Raw genomic sequence first — 21,481 nt, 5'->3', positions numbered from 1 at the left:
TTAACCCTCTTCTTGAAAATAAATAAATTTGGAGAATTTTGTACTTCTACAGGTAACCTATTGAAAATTGAAATATTTATTACGGAGAATTTTGTACTTCTACAGGTAACCTATTGAAAATTGAAATATTTATTACGTATTGTCAGAATCACAAGAGAAGCAGAAATATTGAAAAAAAAATGTGAGTCCTCTTCGCAATAATTTTTTTCATAAGATTCTTATTAACTCATGAACTGTTGAAATTATACCCAAGTTATGGGATATTGGGATATTGTTGCAATTATCATCAAATAAGCCATCTAATGATGTAATAATAGACTGGGTGTGCCATTTGTAATGATAAGTAGTTTTATTGAAAACAAGTCAATACTCTCAAAACTATGCAAAAATTCCAAATTTCCACAGGTCAATCCAGCAAACATTATTCCGATGAATCGATTTTGAAATAGAATGTTGTTGATTAATTCAGATTTTCGGTATCTAACTGCGAACCACCTGTTGCATTCGATATTCTGGGTATCTCTGGAGGATTATAATATGAGCCTTCAATGGAATCCTAATCGGCTCTTGATTGCTAGGTTTTCATAACATTCACCCGCTGAATATGAAACGGAATTCCAGTGGCTTCAACCCTTTATATTGAAAAATGAGGAAGGCAATGAAGTGAAATTTTGAGCTTTAGCGTTTTTATTCGAATCCTTTCCATATATGCTGATTGATGAAGAATATTATACATTCAAATTGGTCTATTTCCGATGAAATAGATGGTTTCATCGGAATTTAAAAATGTGGTGAAAATAAATGCTGCGTTTTCTTACCTTGAATTCGACATTCCAGTGAAACCCTTCTTGAATTTCGACTTATCTGCGACCCTGAAAATCAGTGCATTCTTCAAAAGATATTCTGTGGTACAAAGGTTAAACAGATCAGAAAAAAATAAATAATTTTTTCCGCGTGAAAGCTACAATTCACTTCATCTATCTAATTCATAAATAAATTTCAATGAATTCTGATGGATAGATTCACAAAAATGAAATAGTGCGCGATACGTATTCTGCACAGAACCATTATTTTCGAAAAAAAATTGCACTATTTGCAAGCGTTGTTCAGGCGTGAGTCTATTCATGATGAATTGCCAAACCAAATTGAGAATAAATCACTTGACAGCTGTTGAATCGGTCGCCATCTTGAACAGTAATGCCAACTTAAAGTTATATACCTCGAAAAAAACACCCTTTATTATAATATTTGAAAGTATGAGAAATACTCCACCAACTTCAACTTTCCGGACCAATTCAACATTACATAACTTATGATTTTTCAACATAATAAGCCAGACTACTAACAGAACTCAATCAATAACTCTATCAATAAATAATTAGCTGAACATCATCTTTCACCAAGTTGTTCTTACGTAAAAATTAATTTCTTGACAAATATTGACATACTCATACAAGAATGAATAAGTGAGTCTGAAGTTGAAGAGAAGTTTTGAAGTATCGTACCACTCAGATACAAAATGGTGAATGAGTAATATATTGTGGATCGATATATTGCGTTTCTATAAATTTCGAAACTGCATATTCAATAGAGATGAAAATACGCATTTGGATGGAGAATGGCAATTTCAAGCCTCATGGGAAATTTCATTTTGATGAATGAATTGAAGCATAGTAAATTCAAGAATAATATCGAAAAACAAAAACCCATTATGTCAGTGACAAACAGATCCGAACGAGTTGAAATTTTGCGTGTATACAGGGTGAGTTAATAGAGCTGGATCGGTAGATAACTCTTTTAAATTATGGGAAAGAAAAATGATTCAAATTTTGACGGATTCGACAGTAGTCAGTGCATAAGCTTAAATTATTTTTGACTGTACAGGGTGGGCAAATTTCGATGTTTTAGCACTACAACTTTCAAACCAGAGGAGATAGACAAAATCTGATACCCCATTCTCGGTCTCTTTTTCAGAGAAACTAAAAAGGGTTGTATTCATTTTTGGCCACCTTCTTTTGTTTTCGAGTTATGAGCGAAAATTGGAAAAATGGCGATATCGAAAAACATTTATATCACTGGCAATACTGATGATAGAGCTCTGAAATTAAAACATTATACAGGCACTTTTTTACGTAGAATCCAGTGGCTTGCTTGTATTTTCAAAAGGGTTTTTAATTACGAAGCTATGACTCAAAGTTATGTTTTTTCAAATGGGAACACTAGATTTATGTGACATTTTTTGAAAGCTTAATTTTTCCTGATTTCAAAAATATATAACATCGTATGGTTTGTATCAATATAAATAAGAAAAAATGGTCAAAAACCTCTTTTTATCTTGAGTCCCAATATTTCTATGGTTTCAACTGTTGATGAGCACAGGAAAATTGAGCTTTCTATAACAAGAGCAATGTCCTTCCGTCTATCTGATTATTTCTATGCTTTTCACTAAATTTTACAAAATTCGAATTACGATATGTTTTATAAATTTTTTATCTAAAAATTGATTTGGAAATAACAAAAAGATCACCAAGATCGAATGTTTCAATCGAAAGAGTTGTTTGAGACGAATGTATCAAAAGATTATTTACATAGGTCGCCAGAATGAATACGCACAAGAACCAATCCATTTTAAATAGCTATGAAACAACGCATATATGATTGAACTCAACATTTTAATTACGAAGGGAACAATCAAGAAATAATATTTAACCTAATAATGATAACAATTGCACAATGCACAGTCGACACCTCTTCTCAATATTTCGTACCGAATTCAATAGATGAATATTTGAAACTGTGTTCAAGCTACCTAGGAATTTTTTTCCGAGTTCATTTATATTTTCGAAACTATTTTCATAAAATAAATCTAGATTCAAATTTTGTAGAAATTAGTGAAAAGCATAGAAATAATCAGATTGACGGAAGGATACTGCTCTTGTTATAGAAAGCTCAATTTTTCTGTGATCATCAACAGTTGAAACCATAGAAATATTGAGACTCTTAGGTAAAAAAGGTATCTGACCATTTTCTGTCATTAATTTTAATACCTCCTTGAAGCCATCCCAGATATTGCAGATCATCAGAACTCTGGAACTGGAAGGCAAGCTGTAGATCACATTATGGAGAGAATAGCTCTGATGGGGGGCACACAGTGTAACGTAAACTCCTTAATTAAATCTAAATCTAAATCGTGTTTCAGTACTTTCAGACCAGGCTGCAGAGTCAGAAATAATTTGAGCTTATGCGTTAGTACTGTTCATTCTGTAGAATTTTGATCATTCTACTAGCCCAAAATTTACAATAGTTGTAGACCGATCGAGCACTATTGACTCACCCCTGTATACAGGGTGGCCATTTGAAAACGAAACAGACGAGATTACAGACGAAATAAAGTTTTTCGATAGAAATGCTCGGACAGGTCGATTTCTGTTTCGAGGGGGACAACTTAAGATGTAGGTTACGGACGCATACCGCTTCAACCCTTGCTACTACAACCCTCACCCCCAAATTTTGAATAGGGAAGATGGAGTGAGTGATACCTCATTTGAAAGGTATTTTTATACTGATTTCAGCACAGTAATTGTTTTTTCATTTTATGCATTAGTTTTCGAAATATTCTTAACTAAGTATTTGAAAATGAAGTAGTGTTTTCATGGCACTTGTAGTGTTTTGTGAAAAATCGACATTTTGAGCTCCAAAACAACCATGACTGTGGCTTCCTTCCTTACTTACTAACGCATGAATATTTCGAAAACTAATGCATAAAATGAAAAAACAATTACTGTGCTGAAATCAGTATAAAAATACCTTTAAATTGAGGTATCACTCACCCCATCTTCCCTATTCAAAAATTGGGGGTGGGGGTTGTAGCAGCAAGGGTCGAAGCGCTATGCGTCCGTAACCTACATCTTAAGTTGTCCCCCTCGAAACAGAAATCGACCTGTCCGAGCATTTCTATCGAAAAACTTTATTTCGTCTGTAATCTCGTCTGTTTCGTTTTCAAATGGCCACCCTGTATAGAATAGTAATTGCAAGTTTCGTACAGAATTTTGTGTCATCAGCGAAGTCAAAACGACAGAAAATTCATCCTCTTATTGCCGGTCAAGTTGACGAAGTCAGGTAGCGACAATATCTTCGGTTTCGGCTGATATGTACCGATACAGATACAAAATTTGAACCCTGATAGTTAGAAAGACGGTTCTTTCTGAAATGTGCGTTAATTGTTCGACAAATGAAGAGAAATAATAAGAGTGGATCTAGGTACTTTCCGAATTTTTTATACGCTTTTCCATTCCAGAATATAATTGTAAATGGGCAACATCATTTCGGTAGCTTGGAATTCATATCGTCAATATCCCTCGCTTTCGACTTTATCTCTGCTAAGTATCCGGAAATTACAGTCTCGTCAACCAAAACGAACCCCATTCTCTCATCGAGGTCGCAGAATGCATTATCGCCATAAAATCGGATAATATTAGCAGGATCTGCGTTATCCGTTTGCGGAATACTACTGATGAAAGGATCATTAATTTTATTTGGATCAGATAAATTTATTCGAATTTCAGTTCGTCTCTTTGTTCTGCGAAATACTCGTGAAAATTAAATTTTCCTTTAAGGTCTTATGGGATCTGTTGTTGAATTACGAACTCATTTGTATGATTTCCAATCATTGTTCGATCTAGTATTAGATGTACAATTTCGTTTACGCCGTTTTCCTATAGATGGCTGTAGCGTTAAATGGTAGTCGAAATGAATAGATTGTAGATGTCATGCAATAAGCTTAGGTATTTGTGAAAATAACGCCATCGAAATATTAGTCGATTTGTGTCATCATAAAGTTAGTCTCGAAAACATGTCAGCTTACGAGCCAAATTGTCATTTGCGGGACGTATTAATTTTTTGATTTAATATGAATAACTGCGACTGAGGCTCATCGAATCTGTCCAATAACTATGGAAAAGCCGCTGTCAGTGTAAGAACGTGCCGAGAGTGATTTCAACGCTTCAAGAATGGTGATTTTGACGTCGAAGACCAGCATGGCGGTGGAAGAGAGAAGGTTTTCGAAGATGCAGAATTGGAGGCATTACTTGATCAAGACTCGTGTCAAACGCAACAAGTAAAGGCAGGATCAAGGTAACAAGGAAATTGCGTACCGTACGAGTTGAAGCTGAGAGATGTTGAACGGCGTTTGTTTGCTAGTGAACAGCTGCTTGCAACGCAAAGATGAAAGGGATTTCTGCATCACATTGTGACTGGAGACAAAAAATGTGTTCATTACGATAATTCTAAGCGTTGAAAACCATGGGGATATTCCGGCCATGCTTCCACGTCGACGGCCAAACCGAATATTCACGGTGCCAAGGTCATGCTCAGTATTTGGTGGGACCAGCTCGACGTAGTGTATAATGAGTTGTTAAAACCGACTGAAACAATCACAGGCGAAAGTTATTAATAATATACAGGGTGAGTCTTTAACTTGTACATCATATTTCATATATTGCAAAGAAAACACTTTTTTCCCCAACTTTTTTTTCCTATTCGATTTAGGAGTTGACCGGACTTTGATGGAATTTTATGTTCGGAAAAGATTCATCACATCAATAAAAAACTATATTCTGAAAATCATTTCCTTCGATTCGATTCCATTTGCGAGATACAACTGAAAATTACATTTTTTATGGATTTTCAACAGCCTGTATCGTTTCAACCGAGCCGAATCGGAAAAAACGGTAAAGAAAAAAAGTGTTTCCTTTGACCTCAGAAATCTTGAAATATATGTACAAGTCAAACACTCGCCCTGTATATTCATGCTATTACAATTCACAATTGAACGCAAGCAATGCGTCTGAACCTAGAATTGAAAGACAAACGGCCGCAATACAAAGAGAGACATGATAAATTGATTTTACAGCATGACAACGCTCGACCCCATGTTGCGAAAGTGGTCAAGACATACTTGGAAACTCTAAAATGGAAAGTCCTACCCCCACCCGCCGTATTCTCCAGACGTTGCTCCCTCGGACTCTCACTTGTTTCGATCAATGGCTGACCAGCTTTTAAAAAGAAGTAAAAAATTGGATCGATTCGTAGTTCGCTTCAAAATATGACAAGTTTTTTCGAAGCGGAATTCGTACGCTGCCCGGAAGATGGAAGAAAGTAGTGGCCAGCGATGGACAATACTTTGAATCATATATGTATAACCAGTTTTTTTCAATAAAGCCTCGAATTTCGCAAGAAACGGCGGAATCAAAGTTGTACGCCTATGTATACATATAATATACTGTGTCCGTAAAGCATGAAACAAATTCATTTTCAGCTAAACAGACCATTTTAAGAAATAATCCTGAAACAAGTCGATTTTTGATTTTAATTTACCGTATTTTAAAATAATAATCTAATATGGCTAATGACCATAGCAGTCGATGCCTTCATTCAAAGTAAAAAAAAATAATCTAATATACATGGTGAACTACTTTCGAGTAATGACATCACCGTCATTTTTTTTAAATTGAACACCCCCATTTTGTCTCAATTTTCCGATTATTCTAGCTGAGCTGATTCCAAAAATGTATCACATGTTGATTCCAATTGGTACAGGGTGGACAAACATACAATAGTTTTGTGTGTGCTCATAAAGTAACGCGTAATATTCTTTATGAGTTAAATTAACAATATTATCAAAAATACATATTGTGTAGCGGCAATTAGTTTGAATGTTACACCCTGTAATTTGTTACATTTTTAGATTAATAAAAATGAGCTGTTTCCAAACATGTTTGGTACTTGTGGTCTAGCAGACAGATTTTGAAAGAAATTATTTCTTATTTTGATACATTTTTATTAATCTAAAAATGTAACAAACCACAGGGTGTTACATTCAAACCAATTGCCGCTATACAATAAGTATTTTTGATAATATTGTTAATTTAACTTATAAAGAATGTTACGTGTTACATTATGAGCACTCACAAAACTATTGTATTTTTGTCCACCCTGTACCAATGGGAATCAACATGTGATACATTTTTGGAATCTGCTCAGCTAGAGTAATCGTTAAATTGAGAGAAAATGGGGGTGTTCCATTTAAAAAAATGTCGGTGACGTCAATACTCGGAAGTAATTGACCCTGGTTATTAGATTATTATTTTAAAATACGGTAAATTGAAATAAAAAATCGACGTGTTTCAGGATTATTCCTTAAAATGGTCTCTTTAGCTGAAAATGAAATTGTTCAATACTTTACGGACACAGTGTATATGAACTCTTCAATAATAATGAAAACCATTTCTCATATCTATAACCACTTCCTTATGAAGCGATTAACATTGAAATCACGGAGTGTTACAGATAATGTCACTTGAAGTGGATATCAAACAATTCCAGACGATTCGTCCTACCTCGTATCTCAACTTAGACTTCGAGCACCTTCCAAGTCGCTGCTTCAGAATCAGAAAATGCATCGGCAGAACATTCAGTGCGCCAATTTTTCAGATGCCGCACCCTGAATTGAAACGCCACGGGACAATTCGTGTGAAGAATACAGCTATCGTAATGGATTGTGATTTGCTGACTCCAATGTTGCAGACTCGGTTTTACGAACGTCTCCATTGGAACGAGACTCATTTCACCGAATTTTCCGTCGGAATTTCATATAGACGACTCTCTCGATGCGGTCCTGGATTTCGAGTAATGAAATCGATATATTTTGCTGAGATTGATAGTTTATTCAGAGATAAGTTGAGGGTTTTCGGATTGGAATGATATGGAGTAGGAACCCACTCAAATAAAGACTCAAGAATAACATTTTTTTCACTAACTTTGAATTTGAATATCAGTGAATTTTTCGACTTGTTTATAGCAAAAGATTTACAACAAAGTTTCAAGTGTCATCGTCAGCTTTCAAGAATAGGTAGCCAAATTGATATGGCATCGTACTCATGTTTCGATTCTTTCACTGTTCCATCGGAGCCAGAGCGAATTGGAGATTTGCACGCTAAATCCCATGGTTCCGAGTGAATTTTCCATACCTGTATATGTTTCGAAATATCAACTCTGCCTTATGCCTTATTAATAAACTCATCGGTATTCGGGAAAGGAGATCCGAGAGTAATTCAGAGTGAATATATTAAAAAGAAACTGCAACACACAGAAGGAGCAAGTTGAATTTGAATTTTTTTTTTGTTAAACTTACATAGTATAGTAAGAAGTAAATAATTGAAATTGGTAGAAAAAATGAAGGGTTCACAATTTTTTTCATTAAATTTTTTAATGATGTATTTGTCCACTGCGATAATGTCTACACTCCCCACCACGTCTCAGCATTGATGCGATAAGATGGTCTATTTCTTCTTGAGGGCTGATTTTCCAATCTACATGTAATTCATGTCTCAGAGCCGCCAATGAACGTGGGGGCTGGGGTAAATTTCCATGCTTTTTACCAATGATGTCCCAAACAGCTCTATGCGCGAAAGATCAGGAGATTTGGGCGGCCATGGCAAAAGATTCACATGTGCCGCTTCAGAAAAGTTTGAATTAACTCTGGCAACATAAGGTCGGGCATTATCTTGCTGAAATATTGGATTCTCGAGACGATTAAGGTAAGGGAGAACATAAAGCTGCACTATTTCTTGCAGGTATCGCAGCGCTGTCATCTCGCTGTTACCTTGCATAAAGCTTAAAGGTGACCTACTTGCACCTTTTTTCGGCAATCATGTGCAACCAAGGAGAATCGAGATTCATCACAAAAGACCACTTGATGCCATTAAACATTCCAATGTTGACGTTTTCTGCACCACTGTGATCGTTACCGGCGATGCTAAACCATCACAGGTAACACAAGATGAGGTCGATAATGCTGCAGTACAAAAGACCTTATCCGGCGGTAAACCGTTCAGATAGTTACAGGATGGTCTTGTTCTCCTTACCACTCATCAGCCAAAGAAGGAGTAGTCGCAAAACGGTCTCTAATGGCCATTAGTCTTAGACGTCGATCTTGAACTCCATTTGTACCCCTATAAGCCTGGTGCCTACTCTTTTTACTCTGGGCATTATCAAACCACGCTTGACAGTATCCCATATCAATAGTTGGATTTCTGTTCGTACGGTTAGCAATTTTTCGAAATGACAACCCTGCCTCCCATAGACCAATAAGTCGACCTCTTCCAAATTCACTTAGCTGGCGATAAATTCCGCGAACACGTGCTCTAGGCATTTTAACAACAACTAAACATCGACTTTGGATCTCCTAGAACAGCTGGTTTGTTGTAAAATTTAAACAACTTGCAGCAAACGACTTCAATATTTAAGTAACAAAAATTGTTTACATGAAAAAACCTCAAAAATCTGTTGTCCAAATTCATTCATTGATTTTATTTCAATTTACCGTATTTTAAATTAATAATCTGATATACAGGGTGAATTACTTTCGAATATTGACGTCACCTTAATTTATTTAAATGGAACACCCTCATTTTGTCTGAATATTTCGATTACTTTAGCTGAACTGATTCCAAAAATGAATCACATATTGAGTCCAATTGCTACAGGCTGGACAAAAATACAAGTACCAAACATGTTTGGAAACAGCTCATTTTTATTAATCTAAAAATGTAACAAATTACAGGGTGTAACATTCAAACTAATTGCCGCTACACAATATGTATTTTTGATAATATTGTTAATTTAACTCATAAAGAATATTACGCGTTACTTTATGAGCACACACAAAACTATTGTATGTTTGTCCACCCTGTACCAATTGGAATCAACATGTGATACATTTTTGGAATCAGCTCAGCTAGAATAATCGGAAAATTGAGACAAAATGGGGGTGTTCTATTTAAAAAAAATGACGGTGACGTCATTACTCGAAAGTAATTCACCATGTACGAGTATTAGATTATTATTTTGAAATACGGTAAATTAAAATCAAAAATCGACGTTTTCAGGATTTTTACTTAAAATGGCCTGTTTAGCTAAAAATGAATCTGTTCCATACTTTACGGACACAGTGTAGATATTACATGTTATTTTTGATAATATTGTAAATTTAAATTATAAAGAATGTTACGCGTTACTTTATGAGCACACACAAAACTATTGTATGTTTGTCCACCAATTGGAATCAACATGTGATACATTTTTGGAATCAGCTCAGCTAAAGTAATCGGAAAATTGAGACAAAATGGGGGTGTTCTATTTAAAGAAAAATGATGGTGACGTCATTACTCTAAAGTAATTCACCCTGTATGTTAGATTATTATTTTAAAATACGGTAAATTAAAATAAAAATCGACGTGTTTCAGGATTATTTCTTGAAATGGCCTGTTTAGCTAAAAATGAATCTGTTCCATACTTTACGGACAAGTGTAGATATTACATGATATTCAATGAAGCGGTCAAAAGCTCCTGACTGGGCGCAGTGCTTTCTAGATTTTTTACAAATGTCTAATATCTTGATTATGAACACTAAAGACTGATGAATTAGTGTCAATCAATAAATATAATTCACACATTATCCACATAATCCAATTTTCTCATAGACTGTATAACATTTAACTCCAACAAAATTCGATTTTTCAGGCGTTTTTGAAAGGGGAAACTCAAATAATGGCAGACGATGCCTTTCAGAATGCAATCCAAAGCTACTACGACGTTTTCTTAAAATCGGAAAGAGTGGTTAAAATGGTGCAATCTGGTGCTTGTTCGCAATACGATTTCAGGGAAGTTTTTAGAAATAACATCGAAAAACGGGTCCGTGTTTATTTATCTAGAAATATAGCCGATGTGGAGGGTCTCAGTAAGGAGTCTGTATTTGCATCTTGGATGGCCAAATTTGACTGTATTCTCAAAGGTAAGAATTATGAAAATATTTCACATCACTATTTTTTTTTGTTCAGAAATTTGTTAGATTTTTCTCCAGCTTGCAATGGTCGATATACCTACATACAGGGTGTCCCGGATGTACAGTTACTCCCGGGACACCCTGTATAATAATACTCATTTTTCGATCATCTAGAATTTTAGGTTGATAAGCTCAAATGAAAATAGTTCGTTTTTACACGGGGAACAGAAAAAACTATAAAAAATTCTAGTATCCGGAGAACCTGATCTGCAAAGATTTTTTTACAATTGTACAATATTTCGTCTTTATTTCAATTTTTGTCATAATTATCATATTTTTATAACTTCATCTCTATTTTATAATTAGATCTATATTTTATAATTCTATGGACATTTTTACAGTTTCATCTATATTTTGCATGCGATTATCAAATTGATACTATAAAAATAAACATCAACAGCTAATAAAGCTCACAGTCGATATTGAAATATGTATATTCGGAAAAATATTAAAAATAAAAAAATTGAATCTTAGGATATTAAAATTTTGATCGATTTGGCCTATATTTTAAGCATATTTTCAGTTAATTCTTTGAGGAGTATCTTACTCCATATAATGAATGTTCCACTTGAAATTCCGACAATAATGAAATTGACCTTTAGCATTGTGCAACAAAAAATAAACTTGAAGTTGATATAAATGTGTTCTTTCAAACATAATTTGTATGTCTTTAGCTGGTCTTGGAGACGAAGATTCAAAACGGCCATCTAGAATGCAACAAACCCTCAATTCGGAGTTAATTTTATCTAAAGAACAACTCTATGATATGTTCCAGCAAATTTTGGGGGTAAAAAAATTCGAACACCAAATTCTTTTCAATGCCTTAATGGTGAGGATACGAATTTAGGGGTTGTAGTTATGTTACAATAATAAAAACATTTACAGCTCGATTCTGCTGATGAGCAAGCAGCAGCTATTAGGAGAGAATTGGACGGAAGAATGCAGAAAGTGGCGGAAATGGAAAAGGTTCGTGAAAATTGTAATTGAATTTTTATAATACGGCTACAGCAAACTCAAAAGTCTGGAACTACATTTTCATGTAACCTGATCATTAAATTTGTTCATTACATTTAATTGAATGTCAGTTGACTAAACCACAGGCTGTGGTAGAACTGAAAGATTCTGTTTTCGCTATTTGAACATCTATTTTTTTTCTGAGGTCTATCGTTTAAACTGAAATGAATATTGGCAAAAACAATGATTACAGTTAAAGCTGATCGCTTATGAAAAGAGTTACATTTGGTAGTTGTATACGAGAATTGCTAGTTGTATAAGAAAATTGATTCTAGATCCTATATACAACGAAAAAAATCGATGGTCGGAGAATAACATATCTCAAACCTTTTCCTCGAAGACTGAAAATAACTTTTTTCGATTGCAATTTCAGAGTGGAGTGGCTTTGAGAAATAGTAATAAAGAGCGCAATCTGAATTTTCAACACGCACAAGTTCTTGATTAACATCTAAGCTTTATCAGAAGCACACCAAAAATTGTGTTATATGATATCTATACTCTTATTATCTATATCCTAGTTGTGAATATCATCAGAGTTACTCTCGAACTAACCTTACTGACAATAGCCAATTTCATTAAAATCAGAATAGTAGAACTCAAAATATTAAGGTCCATCTGCTGAGCTGAAATTTCATACAACTCTAATACCAAATTTCATTAAAACCAGAATAGTGGAATTTGAAATATGCAGGACTAGGCTTTGTTCACACGCAAGCCCCATTTTATGTCATAAATGGCTAAAATTAGTATTAGAGTATTTACAATCTAAATCGAATACATTGAGGATTTGTGGTCACAAATCGACCGATAGGAAAAGAAACAAAAATTTTTCAGATTAGTTTGAAATAAGGAAGAGAGAAAGACAAGTTTCATTGATGGCAATCGACCTGAGGCAATACCTCCTAGACTACAGGACTTCTAGGAGGTATTGCCTGAGGTCCTTCAGCCTGCTTATACATGAATATTTAAAAGAAAGTACATTATGTGTTTGCTAGTGCTTTAAATAAAGTCTGTGTAGGGTATTTTTCAAAAGATGTATAATGTTCTTCACTGTGGTAGAGGTCAGCTATGTCATCTAGTCATTTAAGTTCGCTGAAAAACTTTCTGTTGAAAATACAAAATCTAGAATCGATTGGTGATGAACCTAAGTTCTGTTGTCTTTGCCAACTTGAGATTTTTCATTGCTGCAGCTACGTTTGAAATGTATTTTGCGAGTGAAAATTCTAATCAGAAAGCTCTTTATACTTTCTGGACTTGGAAGCAATAACAACTGCTCATACTGAAGGCAATATTCTTACTTATATTAAACTATTTATAGGTCTGATTGTATTCTTCGGTTGATTCCACATTCTCCTGTTATCAGAAAAATATGTTTTTGATCTTTCAATTCCATTTCCGGTGAACATAACTCTGCCCCAGTTATTCCATCTACAGATATCCGGCTTGCTTTGGTCATTCTTGACATATTGCTTCTTTCACTCATATAACCTCATTTACCTTATTTGGTACTCAATCTCCAAAGTGTATTTGAAGGGACTGAATTCAAAGGAATGTATGAAGCGTTCCTTTAAAGATGTAAGTCCTCAGTGACAACATTCTACAAGATGAAAAATGTGCCAGAATATTCTGTGGCATCTTTTATAAGTTAATCTGAAGATAATTAATGTCCGACAAATTCCAATAAAATTAATTGGTCATTTTCTTCGTCTATATGGAAATAATCTGATCTTGGAAAGGATATTATACACTTTCATCCTAAAGTACCTATCTGGATCCTGAGATTATATTATCTTCAGTTATATTACGTCTTATCCTTCTTATACTTCAGACTCTAGAAAAATTCTTCAGGTGAAAATATACGAGAATTTCAATGAGATTCGCTCGATTATACGTAGAAATCATAACAACGTTTTCTCGAATTACAAGAACACTTGAAATACTCGTAGATTATAAATTCTATCCATTGTTTTGAGTTGCTGTAACTAATTATACTGAGAGAGTTGGAAAGAAATAATATTTTCAGAATAGAAGAACAAGAAAAAAGTTTGTAATCCACATACTTAACCACTGAGTTATTTTCTATATTTGATTCACATTTCGCGAGAAAGGAAATGCGAGTTGAAAAAAAAAATTTTGTGTTTCTTTCCAACTTAAGAGGATTGCGAAATGTTATAACTGTGATAATGCAAGAAATTTCGAAGTGAACTATTGAAAGTTGATCACAAGAAAAATTAAATTAACATTACCTAATTATTATGTTGATGAAATTCGTCAAAAATGATTAGTGTATTTGACAGAATTTTCAAATCCTTTCAAATGATTCAGTGCACAAAGACACAAAAAGCCGACATTTTCAATAGCTGGCAATAAATTCCACGTGCTCTAGGCATTGTAACAATGACTAAACATCGACATTGGATCTCCTCGAACAGCTGGTTCGTTGTAATATTTAAAAAACTGGCAGAAAACGACTACAATATTTAAGTAACAAAAATTGTTTACATGAAAAAACCTTAACGATTCTTTCTCCAAATTCAATCATTTACTCCTTGCTATACTATCTATGTTTGATCAAAATAATTTAAACATTTCCTTCTGGGTGTTTTAGTTTTTAGTCAGTTAGTATATTAATATTAAATCAATATTTTTCATGGTATACTTGATGAATAGACATTTCTTAGGAAAATTTTAAAATGGAATATCTAGCTATTTCATCTAGTTTAGGAGACTAAAATTAAGTTTTCATGTGTTTTGCGTAGTTCACGTATCTTGCCTTATTACAATCACAGTATTAGGCGATTGATTAATTCATGCATACTTTATTTGACTGATTTTTAGAACCGGAAATTAATGCCAAAGTTCGTACTTAAAGAGATGGAATCCCTCTATGTCGACGAGTTAAAGTCATCAATTAACCTGTTGATGGCAAATCTAGAATCGCTTCCAGTATCAAAGGGGTCCATGGATTCTAAATATGGCTTGCAAAAACTAAAACGCTATAATCACAGGTTGAACAACCATAATAATCCGTATAATGTGAAGCATCTTTTGATGAACTATGTTACTTCTTTTAGATCGCAAGGATCTTTAGCAAAATTAGAAGGGGATTCAGCTGACAGTGATACAACACTATCAAAACTTGACGTTGTTCTTACATTCCAGTTGGAGGTAACCTATTCCTTCGGTATAAATTGATGTGCCGTTTAGAATATTATTATTTGACCCAATAATGTCTCAATGGAACGACACATTTGTTTATTATTATAATTTTGTCGAAACACTAGCTTATTCACGTGAGCTTCATCATTTAAAATTAAATACTCTATCATGTTCATACATCATATACGGGATATGTTGAAAATCATCTCAATCAGTTCGATGTATTACCCATTAGCACTCCTTGCTTACAATTTGTGTCGTTCAAACCTACCAGGATTATTTCATTTATTGAAAATTGGCCCAGCGAATTGATATTAAGTTCCTCGAAATCAATATGCCTCAATTAATACCTACAGCAGAATTGGAAATTCATAACATCTCGTTAACATCAATCGTTCAATAATTGTGTTGAGCAATGAATTGGCTGTTGTATATTACAACAGACTCTATTTATATGTACCAAAATTGAATGAAACTCAAGCTCCACTATATATATTAGATGTTTTATACCCAGAAGAAGAAATTTCTTCATCATTTTTTTTTCAGAAAAATTAAAATAGCTCTAACGTTGAGTTAGATCGGTTGGATAGTTTTTCAATTATTGAGAAAACAAATTTCCATAGGGGCATATCGGGTGTTGAAAAACAAGTTTCAATATTTTGGGAGCTAATTCTTGGCCTTAAAATGAGGGGAAAGTTTGATATAAATATGAACATGGGTCCCAAAATGAGCCGTTTTGGAGATATGAGCGATTTTCGGTTATCAAAACATTAACTTCTAGCGCAACCAATTACAGAAGATATTCAATTTTTTTATTGACTTCTGGTGTTTTGCAGAAGATGTGTCAATACAGGAAGTACATCGTCGCATGAAGGAAATACGTACTCTATCGAAAAGACCTTGTTGTGTTAGAATCGTTTGGCAATCCGATGTTGCATCTCTTCGATGTTTTTCACTGACGCTGCATACACTCAGCTTTTCAAATAACCACAAATACGGAGGAAATGTAGCCTGCTGGAAGCAATAAGAATTTCCCTTAATGGAAAGCTCCTTCCTGGAAACTGGGTTGGACATATGAGGATACTGGATCAATTAGATTCAAACCTCCCCGCAAAACCATCGGATGTTATGCCAACCACCTACGAATTTGAAATGCCCTTTGAAACGGTTATAAATGACCGTTCTAGTGCAATAAGTCTCGTTTATTGTCTGGACATAAAGTCATCCATATGGTTCACAGATGGATCAAAATCAGAGAAGGGCACCGGCATTGAGATATATGGACCTAAACTGAGGATCTCTAAAGCCCTGGGAAGTGAGCCCTCGATTCTACAGACCGAGGTAATGGCTGATTACGTATGCACGAGTGTCTCAAAATGAACCTCAAGGCGGCGCATATCTGCATCACCACGGACAGCCAAACCACGCTGAGATCCCTGGAATCGTGTTGCCAGGGGTCTCTGCTGACTTGGGAGTGCCGTAACACCATACAGCAACTGGCCAGAGGAAATAAGGTGACTCTACTATGGATATCAGGGCACTGTGGGGTTGAAAGAAATGAAGAAGCTGATGAACTTGCAGAAAGTGCATCAAGATTGACACCTGCTGGACCAGAGCCTTTCTGTGGGATAGGAAAAGACCAATCTAAAGTTGCGGTCCAGCTATGGGAGTTGAACAACAGGACCACTGGACTAACACTCCTAGACTTGCTCAGGCAAAGAAATTCGTGACGACTTCACCTACCTACGCCAAAAAGCTCTTGAATCTGTCAAGATCCCAGCTTCTGGTGATGGTGGGACTGCTGGCGGGGCAATATCGGTAAAAACATCATTTGTACCGTATGGGAAAGTCAGCAGACGAGATTTGCAGGCTCTGTGGATCGGAAGCAGAAACAGCCGAACACATGGTATGCAAGTGTCCGGAGCTGGCTGGCCCAAGAACCATTCACATAGGTAAGCCGGTCCTGGATACCAGAGAGGTCACGGCCAAGGCCCCTAAGGAGGTTGTCAGTTTTATTAACGTCATTGACGACCTCCTTGGGTTCCTATGAATGAGTAGGATAGAGAACAAAAGATCTGCATGGTCGCAGTTCCCGGAAGGCTTACCGAACCAAAACGACACCAGTTAATAATAACCTCAAATACAAAAGTCCAAAGGATTCAAATTGGGAGATCTAGTGGGCTATGGCATTGGGCCTCCTTATCCTATCCATCTTCTGGAAAATGATTGATCTAAATGTTCCCAAACAGAAAGTGTATAATGTGGGGGGCGCTCTATTTTGCATAAACCAAATATTCATCCACTGATTTGAAGGTACTACGTCTAGAAAATCAAGCATGGTATTTTGAAGACAGTCAAGGTATGCGACTCCTGTTAAATTCCGTGGTAAAACTACTGGTCCTAACAAACGATCTCCTAAAACATTCCAAATATTACTGAAACGCTGTATAGATGCCTGGATTCATGAATGGCATGTGGATTTTCATCCGCCCAAATATGGCTATCATGAAAGTTAAAAAAAACTCCATATTTGGTGAAACCGACTTCATTAGTGAGAAGGATATTAGAAGAGAAATGTTCAGCAATCATTGTTAAAGGTTGAAACCCATTGACAAAATGTCCTTCTGGCTTGATGATCAGGAGGATAAGAGCTTGCACGCTTTGAATATGGAATGGATAGAGAAGTTGTTGATGCATAGTTCTCCAGTCAAGGGGGGCACTTATTCCTACTTGCTGAAATTCTTCTACACTTCTAACAATATTTGAAATTTGCTTTGGGCCTCCAGTATAACGAGCGTTTTTCTCAAGAGACTAGTTTACCTCAATCATCTAAAAACTTGATTGAACGTCACATGAGAAGGAAGTTGACGAGTTGAAGTACGTAAAAGTTATATGAAAACCAATTGTTTGATCCCAGCTGTGATTCTTTTCAATGAACCGACTGAAAAACATTTCAATTGTAAGTTCAGCAAACAAGACATCTGAAAGATGAAAATGAATCTAAAATCGACGTATTTGGTTACGTTAGCAGTTAATTTGAAAACCGAAAATCGCTCATATCTCCGAAATGGCGCATTTGAGGACCCATATTTATATAAAATTTTTCACTTATTATGAGGTCTTTAATCAGCTCCCAACATATTGAAACTTCGTTTTTCAACACCTGGTATATTTCCAATCATTTGAGACCTTTCTCAAGTCAAAATTACTATGAAAATCATATTGGGAGAAATATTTTTTATGAGTATAAAAATTAATCTTCTTTTGAGTACAATAAATTATCTATGTCAGGAGTTCTCAAAGTTTGAAAGTAATATTGCTTCAAAATTTATTTTTTTTTAATGAAAATCAAAGGAATTATTTCCGAATTTGAAACTTTTTGTTAGGTCATTCGTGGTTCAATCTTTTTCGGGAAATACGGTGGACATCCTGCCGTCCTGATTTCATTTTTTAATGGTCATATAAGAGACGAGAGGTCTTTGTTTTTCAAGAAAAGATGGAATGATTCTGGGTGGGTTTGAAAAGAACTGAATGTTGTTCTAAGGAATGAGCTGTCTTAACTTCCTCTTCTCACATTTTGGATAATGCAACTATCAAAGTAAATGTTCCCAGTGTTAATTGTTCCTTCACATTATGTTTTCTGTTCAAATGAATTTGGACAATGATACGAAAACAGAAGGAGAATCTAGACAATCAAATTATATTGATGTTATTGAGATAATTTAGTCCTGAAAGATAAATCGTGAGAATTAATAAAATTCTGAATGGCACTCTAGATTGCTTTCGTGAACAGGAGGTTGCAGTTAGGTTTTTATTATGTTCAAGTTCGTTCCAAAATTACGTTAAGGTAGAATTGTTACATCCAAATAGTCTAGTAGGTTCGATCCCTACCCAGCCTTGGATGTTTGTGTATTTTTGTTTTCAGAGGTTTTTCACGTATTATTTCACATATTTAATTCTTGGGTCTTCTCAGCCCATTATATAACTATTGTCTAGATTGTCGATCTGCATCATTTCAAGAGTGGGTTAATTTTTTATTGTGGAGTCCGTGTTTTTTAGGTGTAATCGAAGTTTCAGGAAATTTGGTAAAAATTGAAAGTTCCGAAAAAAGTAATATTGTGTATTGTATTCGAATTCAAAGATGTTCAGTAGAGTTTGAGATCTGTATGCAAATCGAATTTGGGGCCTGATAGCAATTTGTGTCAGATCAAAGTCCATTCACTTGTCAAGCATAGGTTGACTGCAATCACCCAATTATGTTAGGTCTAGTTTTACATTTCCGCAAACTGGTAATTAACGAAGAGGCGGATAGCATCCTAGCATGTGTTTTTCTTCCATACTTGATCCAATGTTGAAGAGCTAATAACGTTGTCTATGCTTTGTGGTCCTTTGATAACACTAGAGAGTTACTAGTTACTCTCTAGTGTTGCGAAGATTATATCAGTTAAGCATGCAGAGTCGCAACAGTTTAAATTGCATATTTCAGATTGAATTAAGCCCTTACTCATATAATCCTGAACCTGAATCGTGAACAATATGTTGTTATTTAAATGAAGCTAGTTTAATTAAGTTTTGTAGAAAAACTAATGATAATAGGAAACCTGTGAGATATACTAATTAGGACAGTTTCCATATTAATTAGCATTATTGATTGAATACACAATGTTCCTTTATGTCGTTAACTTTCTGCTAATCACATGGTATTTTTTATTTTCGTAATTTGACTGTATCTCGAGCCTGAAAGAATGGACTGTATGATAACCAATTAACAAATTATCTATTGGTTTGCTATTTAATTGATGTTTGATATCGATGGATTTGAGTACTTAGATGTTTCTTGACTATTCCATTAATATTGGTATCGTTAGTAGGTACGAAGAGCGTTCAAAATGGAGATTTCTTCGAAGACTAATGGTTTATGCAAAATACTCTAGCTTTCTGTTGGATATTCAGATGGCCCAACAGAAACTAATACATATTTTCCAAATTCAATATATAATTCATCACCGCAAATTGAAGTTCGGTCTTTTTTTTACTCAAAAAAAAGTTAGATTTATTATTAATATTATTTGATTGATTATATTTATTGATTATTCTATATTTAATGGCTGTTATTTGAATAATATTGAATTGTGGTAAAAACTTTTTTACTCGAATTATAGAAGTAATTGATAGAAAAAAAAAATGATTTAATGAACAGAATTGTTTGATTATTTATTCATTATTAATAGTGATGTATTCCTATTATTAATTATTGGTAGTTATCTGAAAAAATTATTTTCTAAAAAAATATTGTTGCATGAAAAGTTGAGGGAAATTGTTTTCATGAAACAATATTTTTTTTAAATAATTATATATTTGCTTTTTTGGGCAATAAATGAATAAACTTATATGTGAGTAAATAAAACAGATCAACTCAATTATTCATTTGGAGTTTAAATGAGTGATTAAGTTGAAAACGCGTCCAGCGCGTTCTTTTAGCGCATCAAACATTGCTGACTTTCCGGACTCTCTCTGTATAGCAGGTGCAATGATATTGTGGAGTGTTGTCTTTATCGCTTTTTAGACTGAATTTTTTAGATGTTTTGGATCTGAAAACTGGTGGTGGCTTGGTCATCAACTGCTTTTTATTGCTCTCAAAACTTGTGAAGATTACGATGGAGATAGAGGCAAGAGAAAGGCTCTGTTACGGTATATTTTTGGGAGATTTCTCTTTCAAAATGCAAAAGAACCACAGATGGCACTCGAACATCTTAAAATATCTAGGAAAATTTCTGCAGAAATGACCTGGAATATTAATGTTTTGTTTCCAGAAAACAGTACAATATTTTCAAAGGCCTGTACTCTCATTTACCAAATACCAAGAACTATAATAAGAAAGTAAATCACGTTATAGTTTTAAGCTTGAAATCAAGCTTTTTTCGTCCGAGAAATCTCATTCGCGAATATTTCTGTTCATTCTGAAAGAATAATATCTAAAATATAGATCAAGAATTTACATTTTTTTATGGTGTGAAGATCGTCTTTTTATTAATGATAGGTCTTTTATCAACGAAACCTTCAATTTGACGCTCTTCGTAACTGTTGCCACCTTCAGTATAAATATTGAGCTGATAATTCTCTTACATTTCTTGAAAAAGTGCAATTGAAGCACAATATTCATCATGAGCAATTGATTTAAATTCTATCAGGTACAGAACTTTAAAGCACTATGATTTTGGTGTTATTTTCCTAAGAAGATTTCTGAAACTAATCTATTCTCATTATAGGAAATCTTTCACTTATGCATTACAGCACTTATAGTCGAAATAGTCGAATGTGATAGTAATAGCTACAAAGCCTCCTTGGTCACGTTAGCTTTGGTAAAATTAATATAGTTTGAACACAACCTAACAGTCACCTTTT

At 34.5% G+C, this 21,481-nt stretch overlaps 1 protein-coding gene across 16 annotated transcripts in view; it reads left to right on the top strand.

Annotated features, from left to right (window-relative positions):
- Window positions 1-21,481, top strand: part of LOC123685607 (calcium-dependent secretion activator-like) — a 103,051-nt gene that overhangs the window by 66,000 nt on the left and 15,570 nt on the right. For 14 of the 16 annotated variants that reach the window (XM_045625341.1, XM_045625346.1, XM_045625345.1 and 11 more), the window contains 4 exons: window positions 10,582-10,852; window positions 11,578-11,732; window positions 11,789-11,869; window positions 14,756-15,085. In XM_045625341.1, coding sequence (XP_045481297.1) covers window positions 10,582-10,852; window positions 11,578-11,732; window positions 11,789-11,869; window positions 14,756-15,085 — 837 coding nt within the window. The remainder of the gene's footprint in view (window positions 1-10,581; window positions 10,853-11,577; window positions 11,733-11,788; window positions 11,870-14,755; window positions 15,086-21,481) is intronic. The other 2 variants (XM_045625342.1, XM_045625347.1) reach the window with 2 other exon arrangements.

This window comes from Harmonia axyridis, chromosome X (genome assembly GCF_914767665.1).
Source record: "Harmonia axyridis chromosome X, icHarAxyr1.1, whole genome shotgun sequence".
Classification (NCBI taxonomy): Eukaryota; Metazoa; Arthropoda; class Insecta; order Coleoptera; family Coccinellidae; genus Harmonia; species Harmonia axyridis.
This window is presented reverse-complemented; position numbering and strand designations above follow the sequence as displayed.